The sequence below is a fragment of the Acinonyx jubatus genome, chromosome C1 (genome assembly GCF_027475565.1).
Source record: "Acinonyx jubatus isolate Ajub_Pintada_27869175 chromosome C1, VMU_Ajub_asm_v1.0, whole genome shotgun sequence".
In the NCBI taxonomy this organism is placed as follows: domain Eukaryota; kingdom Metazoa; phylum Chordata; class Mammalia; order Carnivora; family Felidae; genus Acinonyx; species Acinonyx jubatus.
This window is the reverse complement of record NC_069381.1, coordinates 50,908,190-50,917,691: the sequence shown is the minus strand read 5'-3', so window position 1 is coordinate 50,917,691 and position 9,502 is coordinate 50,908,190. Positions and strand designations below refer to the sequence as shown.

General features: G+C 34.4%; 1 protein-coding gene across 5 annotated transcripts in view; it reads right to left on the bottom strand.

Moving 5' to 3' along the window:
* Window positions 1-675: 675 nt before the first annotated feature.
* ATG4C (autophagy related 4C cysteine peptidase) overlaps window positions 676-9,502 on the bottom strand; it is a 90,973-nt gene continuing 82,146 nt past the window's right edge. For all 5 annotated transcript variants that reach the window (XM_015078856.3, XM_015078857.3, XM_027059005.2 and 2 more), the window contains one exon: window positions 676-1,824. In XM_015078856.3, coding sequence (XP_014934342.1) covers window positions 1,657-1,824 — 168 coding nt within the window. In that variant the 3' untranslated portion in view covers window positions 676-1,656. The remainder of the gene's footprint in view (window positions 1,825-9,502) is intronic.

Below are 9,502 nucleotides of genomic sequence, written 5' to 3'. Positions count from 1 at the left end.
ATATGCTGAGAAAATAACAGAATGCTATACTTAAGTCAAACTTTTATATAGTTCTTGTAAGAGAATACTTATAATCGGTTCTGACTCATTTGAAGGTATGGGCACTCTCATTTGATGTGTTTGTTGTAAAATCCTGTGATTACTGCACGTGTGTATAAAAAACAAGCTGCAATAATTTAGACAAGACAACTGCAGTACATAAAATCAGGCATATTACTGGCTTCTTATTCCTAGTACTGCTTTGACATTCTAGGAAAATTAGTACTGGACTTGATTTGTCCAGATTTTATCTGGAGTAAAGGAAAATTTTAGATTTCAGGCTATTTATATCAATTCAGTAAACTGTCCTCACTGGGAAATGCCAAACCTGATTTCTCTCGTCAGGCATACTAAAGCAATCTGCCCACCCTGTGTTTCAGTTTTGCATGCAACTCTAAACCTAACAAATAGGCTTTCTGATAGAAGAGATCAATGACTTTAAATGATACACAATCTTATGTCTTTATAAGTCACCTTTCCACACTGAAGCATGAAAACTCCATAAAATAAGTTAATATTTTTCTTTCAGAGAAACAATATTATTTGCTTTCATTATAAATAAATAGACTTCATATCAGACAATGATTTTTTTCAAATTAAAGAATTAAAACAATCCTATTAAAACCAAAACAAAGGTTCATGTTCTCACATCTTTATTACAGTATATAATTCTGGCTGAATAATAACTCATATTTTTATAGCACAAATTTGCCTTTCAGTAACATAAAATACATTTAAGGCAGATTTACCTTATAGATAGCCTCAGCTTCTAAACACCACTACACTGATTTATACAAATAGCAAAAACCACATAGAGGAGCATCTACTGGTATCTTTTTTAGTACTTATTTTTAGATTTAGAAACTCCACAGTAAGTAGAATTCCCATAAAATTTCAGTTTTGGAATAGGAAACAAACACTAATCATATAAAATTGCCTTTATCTGATTTGATTGGAATAAGTTATTATTAATAACATAACCTTTAAATTTCTGGGGAATACCAATACTTTATATTCCTCAGAGAAGTCTCAATAGCAAGCAAAATGAGGAGCCATTATAAAATCATATTGCTAAGTATTACATTAACTTACAATTCTACTGATATAATTATATGCATATCATAGCTAACAATTGCTATTTAATATATCAAGATACATCCATAAGTTTCCTTTGGTTGCATTAATATCAGGAAGCTAGGCAGCACTGAAGATTCATTCTCTGGTCTTCTGATTGTTAGTATAAACTGAAGCTTTTGAACCTATTTGGTGATCCCAATTTGGGGGCCTATATCACAAAACCTTCAGGAGACTAGTGGCCTCAGGTGGAAGAATTTGAAGACTGGAAGGCTCGCAGTTAAGTTAGAGTTATCGTTAGCAGATCTTAGGAAACAGGAATACAGCCAGAATCACTTGATATTTATTAGAAATCAAGATTCATTAAATCATTTCTCCTTCAAAAAAATATCTTTAAAACTTGTGTATTTCCAAATGTTCTTTTTTAAAAGAACATACAAAATTAAGATATTTGTGAAAATAAGCCAGTTTCAAGTAAACTTGTTTCTCTTCATTGTTCCCCTTCAAAGGAATTCTTCCCACCAAGCACAAATGCACTAATCTTTAGAGCAAGACAAACTCTTCTGTGCTAAATCTTTTTAATCTTTTCTTTTCATCCTCTGAGAAAAGGTCTTCTTCATTGGTTGTAGTAGATGTAAAATCATAGTCTCTGGAATGACCATTTACAAAAGTAAATAAGGGGTATTTCTCCTTAGAAGAAATTTTCAGCATCTGTAACAGAAAGTACAGAAAAATCCCTTATTGGATGCAAGAGTGTACAGTAGGACCACATGACGAAATCTAATGTTCTAGCCCTGAGTCTCTCTTGTTAGCTTCTCTCACTTACACTTATCTAGTACCATTGTTTCACTGTTCTGGCTTACAGAAAATGAAACAAAATGGTATCCCTGACTATAGTAAAATACTGTGAAAGATTGGTACCTTTACACAGAAGAAACACCATTAAACTTAGTCACAAGGTCCATTCTAATCTCAGTTCTACAACTTACCTTGATGTGAACTTGGACAAAATTACTCTACCAATCATCTACAAAATGGGGCAAAAGATACCCAGTCTCCTTACCTCAGAGAATTGTTAAACTGACCAAAAGCTATAATAAAAAGTTATTTTTAAAAATTAAGTTTAGTCTTTTCAGAATCACATAGTTGAAAAAATATTTCTGCAGTAATGTAGTAAACATGAAATACAGTGTTCTCATAAATAGCAATAATCCATACCTTACATATTACCTTCTAAAACTATATAATTCAGAAGTGAAGGAAGTAATACTTGGAATTGTGGGGATACCAACAACCTTTATAACCTCTGTCAATGTGGGACTCGTTAACAATCCAACACCCATTCTAAACCACTTTAAATCTTTCTGTGAAACAAATTTAATTAAAAAATTAAAACAATTTTCATTAAAAATGAATAAAAATTTTTGGATGACATTTTTTGACAGAAATAAACTTTTCTATAGATAACCAGGATCTATAAGGATTCTGAAAAGTTTATGTGAATTAGAGAATGCTGAAAAAATATCAACAGTACTTACACATCATTAATCATGATCAATTAATTATAATATGTTTCTAAAGGATAATTTCAGGGGTAAAAACTAAATTCTCCCAAATGTCAATATTCAACTGCAGGATCATCAAATTCTTATATATTGCATTTATAGATTCTCTTGAAACGTGGCTAAAATAAATATATAGCCCTAGCATACAGATACAATGTTAAACTTAAAACATATTCCAATGAGACAGTTAATATGAAATACATTTTTAATTGAATGGAAATGAACCATTTAAAAACAAGTACTTAGAAAAACTAGATATAATGAAAATCATAACCTATAATTCTTACACTCCTAAAGTATACATCGTTCAAATTTATTTTACTTACATTCTACAAAAAAAGAAGGAAAAATGCAGAAAATGAAAATAAGAGACAGAGGAATCTGGCATTTAATCAGGCCTCTTTCACCTCCAGCCAATGGCTGGAATACAGTCCAAAATTGTCTTCATTTTATATTCATTTAATGTCACTTGTAAAAAGTCCAGTATCTAGTGGGCAGGTATCATTGTATCATTTTCAAATCAACACAACAAAGCTAATATTATCATCTCTTCATCCTTTCTTTCAAGATCAATAAAGAAGTCATTTGGGTTTATTAGCTGCTCATCAACCATGATTCAAATCTGTGACCCAGGGCAAAATGTCAGAAAGGAGCCCTCTATTCTTTAATTATAAAATGTGCCTACTATTTGTAAACCCACTTGCACTGTGAAGCCCCCTTGTGCATATTTATTGATTCAGATTTTGACAATTATAATTTTTCTAACTTTTCTCAATTTACTTAATATATTTTTAAAAATTATCAACTGAAAAATATATTAAAGTTTTACTCAAATGAAAATTTAACTTCTGTCCACACAAAAACTTGCACAACGATATTTACAGTAGCTTTATTCACAGCTGCCAAAAGTTAGAAGCAACAAAAATGTCCTTCAGTAGGTAAATGGATAAATAAACTGTGGTATATCCCGACAATGGAATATTACTCAGCACTAAAAAGAAATGTGCTATCAAGCCGTAAAAGACATGGAGGAACCTTAAGTGCATTATCACTAAGTTAAAGAAACCAATCTGAAAAGGTTACAAACTTTAAGATTCCAACAATATGATGTTCTGGAAAAGGCTAGTGGTTGCCAGGAATTAATAGGAAGGAAGAGATGAATAGGTGGAGTATAAGGAATTTTTAGGGAAGGAAAACTATTCTGTATGATACTGTAAGGGGGGCTACACAGCATTATACCTCTGTCCAAAACCACAGAATGTACAATACCAAGAATGAACCCTAATGTAAACTATACACTCTGGGTGATAATAATGATGTGTCCAATATAGGTTCATCAGTTGTAACAAATGTCTGGGAAGAGGGGTGGTTGATAGGGGGAAGGGAGTGTATGGAAACCTTCTGTACTTTTCACTCAGCATTGCTATGACACTAAAACTGCTCTAAAAAATAAAGTCTATTGGGGTGCCTGGGTGGCTCAGTTGGTTAAGCATCTTGACTTTGCCTCAGGTCATGATCTCACGGTTCATGGGTTCAAGCCCCATGTGGGGCTCTGTGCTAAGAGTTCACAGCCTGGAACCTGCTTCAGATTCTGTGTCCTGCCCCCCCCCCACCACCGCTTCTCCCCAACTCACGCTCTGTCTCTCTCTCTCTCTCTCAAAAATAAATAAACATTAAAAAAATTAAAAATAAAAAAGTCTATTTTAAAAATATATATTGGGTAAATAAATATGGAAATGCCAAAGGAAACTTTAGAAATTACTGAACTCTCATTTTATAAATAGGAAAATTGAGCCCCAAAGGATTTAAATTACTTTCTCAAGACGACTTAACAACAGCAACAACAACAAAAAGAGATAAACTAATAAGGAATTATTGGGACATTAGGCCTCAGTCACTTAAAAACATGCCTTTCAAACACTTTTCCTAGCTCCTACATACCACATCAAGAACGTTTTTTCAGACTTGTTTTTTTTAAAAAGAATAACTGTTGATTTGAAAATTTAATTCTAAGACTCCACCAAAAAACTGCTAGAACTGATACATGAATTCAGCAAAGTCACAAGATGTAAAATCAACATACAGAAATGGGTTGCATTTCTATACACCAATAATGAAGCAGCAGAAAGCGAAATCAAGGAATTGATTCCATTTACAATTGCACTGAAAACCATAAAATACCTAGGACTAAACCTAACCAAAGAAGTAAAAGGTCCATATACTGAAAGCTATAGAAAGCTTATGAAGGAAATTGAAGACACAACCAAATGAAAAATATCCTGTGCTCATGGATTGGAAGAACACATACTGTTAAAATGTTGGTACTGCCAAACGCAATCTACATACTCAAGGTAATCCCTATCAAAACAACACCAGCATTCTTCACAGAGCTGTAACAAACAATTCTAAAATTTGTATGAACCAGAAAAGACCCTGAATAGCCAAAGTAATGTTGAAAAAACCAAAACTGGAGGCATCACAATTCCAGACTTCAAGCTATATTACAAAGCTGTCATCATCAAGGTAGTATGGTACTGGCAAAAATAGAAACAAAACAAAAACAAAAAAACACAGACACATGAATCAATGGAACAGAATAGAGATCGGAAATGGATCCACAAACGTATTCAACTAATTTTGACAAAGCAGGAAAGAATATCCAATGGAAAAAAGCCAGTCTCTTCAGCAAATGGTGTTGGGAAAACTGGACAGCGACATACAGAAGAATGAACCTGGAACACTTTCTTACACCATACACAAAAATAAACTCAAAATGGATGAAAGACCTCAATGTAAGATAGGAAACCATCAAAATCCTAGAGGAAAAAATAGGCAACAAACTCTTTGACCTCAGCTGCAGCTACTTCTTACTTGACATGTCTCCAGAGGCAAGGGAAACAAAAGCAAAAATGAACTATTGGGACCTCATTAAGATAAAAAGCTTCTGCAAAGCAAAGGAAACAATCACCAAATCAGCATGTAGGATCCTCAAAAAATTAAAAATAGAACTACCCTATGACCCAGCAATTGCACTATGAGGTATTTATCTAAAGGATACAAAAATGCTGATTCAAAGGGGCACATGCACCCCAATATTTATAGCTGCACTAGCATCAACAGCCAAATTATGGAAAGAGCCCAAATGTCCATCAACTGACAAACGGATAAAGGAGATGTGGTATATATATATGTACAATGGAGTTTTACTCCATGATCAAAAAGAATGAAATCTTTTTGTGGCAAAATCTTGCCATTTGCAACAACATGGATGGAACTAGAGTATATTATGTTAAGCGAAATAAGTCAGAGAAAAACAAGTTTCATATGATTTCACTCATATGTGGAATTTAAGAAACAAAACAAATGAACATAGGGGAAGGGAAGCAAAAATAAGATAACAACAGAAAGAGAGGCAAACCGTAAGAGACCCTTAAATACAGAGAACAAACTGGAGGAGAGGTGAGTGGCAGGATGGGCTAAATGGATGATGGGCATTAAGGAGGGCACTTGTTGGGATAAGCACTGGATGTTATATGTAAGTGGTAACTCACTAAATTCTACTCCTGAAATCATTACACTATATGTTAACTAACTTGGATTTAAATTAAAAAAAAAATTTTTTTAATGTTTGTTTATTGAGAGAGACACAGCATGAGTGGGGGAGAGGCAGAGCAAGAGAGGGACACACAATCTGAAGCAGGCTCCAGGTTCCGAGCTGTCAGCACAGAGCCTGACGTGGGGCCCGAACTCACAAGCTGCAAGTAAGATCATGACCTGAGCCGAAGTTGGACACCTAACCGACTGAGCCACCCAGGCGCCCCTTGGGTTTAAATTTTTTAAAAACTGAAAATTTAATTCTAAAAACTTTTATCAAAAGTCAAAACTTTCATTTTCTTCTTTTATAGTCCAAGAAAGGACACACTGTCAAAACCTTAAAGTCTCTTCATAATGGATAACATAAAATTTACATGAAAAAAAATTCTGAATTAGGTTATCTATATGACATGAGGTATTATCAATTGATATACTATACAAAATAAAAGATAACAAAAATTATTTAGTAACTTGGGGAAATACTATATAACATTAAGAGAAAAAGCAGGATATAAAGCTATATATAAAATTTCATCTCAATTATGTTAAAATCTTAAATACATGTTTTCAAAAGACTAGATGGATAAAGAACAGAATAGTATCTCTAAAGGAAAGACTTCATGGTGATTTTTTTTTATACTTCTCATTTCCAAACTTTATAACATGTATTTCTTGTTTGGGTAGGATAAAACCATTTAAAAAAAAAAAATTTAAGGCACGCCTGGGTGGCTCAGTCAGTTAAGCGTCAGACCTTGGATCAGGTCATCATCTCATAGTTCGTGAGTTTGAGCCCCACGTCAGGCTCTGTGCTGACAGCTCGGAGCCTGGAGCCTGCTTCTGATTCTGTGTCTCCCTCACTCTCTGCCCCTCCCCTGCTCACGCTCTGTCTCTTTCTCTCAAAAATAAACTTTGAAAAAAAATTTTTTTAATTGAAGATAACTGAGTTTACTATCTCGTAGTTGCTTTTCAAAAGGGAATTCAGTGGTTTGCTCAACAATAATTTTAGAATAGGCAAGTCCTTCATTGTATTTTGATAACATAGTCAAAAATACATTGAAGCGGCTTTATTATCTAAAAGGCAAATCATTTTTCAAGAGGTCAAATAATTTATCATATTTTTCCTATGTGCTACCTTGACAGGTCTCAAAATCTACAAAGGAAAAAGCTAGAGGACAGAAGTTAAGCAATTTCTTCGTTCATAATGCTAGTAGATATAAGGAAGAACAGAAATAGAACCGGCCAAAACCTCTCCCCAGGCCAAAACCTTTACCTCTAGCCTCTACCACCACACCTGTACAACTTTGCCCAGTACAGAGCAGTCTAGACCTCTGTGGTTTGTATTCACCACTGTATTCACAGTGGAGCGACATTTTATGTAGTGGTTAGGTTCCAAAGTCAGCCCATGATGTGAAAATCAAATATAGTCAAAATCAATATAGTCAAAATTATCTTCAAAAGGCCTTTAAACTGTTTAAAGGGTGTTATGCATGGTTTTGTATGTACAACCCTATTCTGTAACGTGTATTAATGTACAATACGCTACAGTCTATAGCATGTAATAAAGAGTACACATGGAAAAATACATTCCTGTTGTATTACAAGAGTTCATGTAGTTGAACTGAAGTAAGTTAAATGTGCATGTGATACTCATTCCTCTGTCTTCTCACTGCTTAGTCTTAAATTGCTGTAACCCAACTTTTACCCCTCACTGTACTGAAGATACACTCTTCTAGTCCTCAAATAAAAGACTTTTATTAGTTCCTATCCTCTTGATATTTTTACAGCGATCAACACTGATAAGCAGTTCTTTCTGAAAATACTCACTTCCCTAGATTTCTGTAATATTTTACTTTCCTGTTTCTCCTTCTGTTTTCTGAACTATTTCTTCTCTATCTCCTTCTTCATTGACTCTACTTATTCCTGCATCCCAAAGTGCAGATATTAATCAATTATTGATCCTTTATCTTCTCTATATATCCTATATTCTCTCTTACAAATATTATCTACTCTCAGTTTCAACCATTTCTCTGTTAGGCTTTGTTATTATCCGTGTTTTGCAGTTGCAGGAACTGAAATATTGAGGAATTAGGTGACTTGTGCAAGTTCATGTAGCTAGAAACTCATAGAGCCAAGATGTAAGCCTAAGTGTTCTGGTTCTGTTATAACCACTATACTATACCGCCTCCTACAGTAAGTAGATGCATGCTGCAATGTCAGCTCAAACTGATATATCAAAATAAAATGACCATTTCTGCCTCCCAAAATTAGCTCCCTTCTAGACTTCTCTAGGTTTCTATCATTGGTAACATCATGCATATTAATTAGGAATTGTTTTTGTTGCCAACTGACAAAAAACAAAATAAAATAAAAAACAACAATGGCTTTAAGTAATAGAAATTGTTTTTATCACATGAAAGTCTGATTGCTGGCTTTGGTTAATTGATGTCAAACAGTTTCTACAATTCTCTTGACCTTTCCCTAGTGATCACAAAGTACTGCTGAAATCCCAGGTGTTGAATTCACATTCAAGGCAGGGACGGGTAGACATAAGGGGGAGTGACAGAACCACATCTATATCTACCATTTCATCAGAAGAGCAGAAATCTTCCCAGAAACTTCCCAGCACACACCCGCTTATATTTCACTGGGCAAACTGTGCTTAAATAGAAGGGAGACCAAGTTTAAGTAGGTACACTGTTACCCCAAATAAAATCAGGTTTCTCTTAGCAGGAAAAAAAAAAAAGGTGGATATTGAACAGGTAACTAATGGTGCTTATATACCATTCAAGAGGAGAACCATGATAAAAATAAAACAGGGTAATGTGGTAAGGAAGCATTTGAAGGCTTCTGTAGATTGTGTGGTCAGAAAAGGTTATGCCAAGACACAAATGACAATAACAAGTCACATGTAAGAGTTCTAGTAGAAGAGCACTCCAGGTAGAAAAATCAGCTCATACGAAGGACTAGGATGCCAGTACACTCAGCACATTGAAAGAATAGAAAGAAGGCTAGACTGGGTCAAGGGTAGGGGAAGAGAGGAAGACAGATTGGTATACAAGAGCAAGATCACCCAGGCCCTTGTTAGTCACATTAAACATTCTACCTCATAATATTCTACCATAAACATCCTATAACATTCTACTATACTGTTTTTGCTCATGCTTCCTTCATGCTTCCTTTCTGACCATAGAAAATTAGTCCCCAAAGTTCCAGCCCAAGTTCCACTGCCA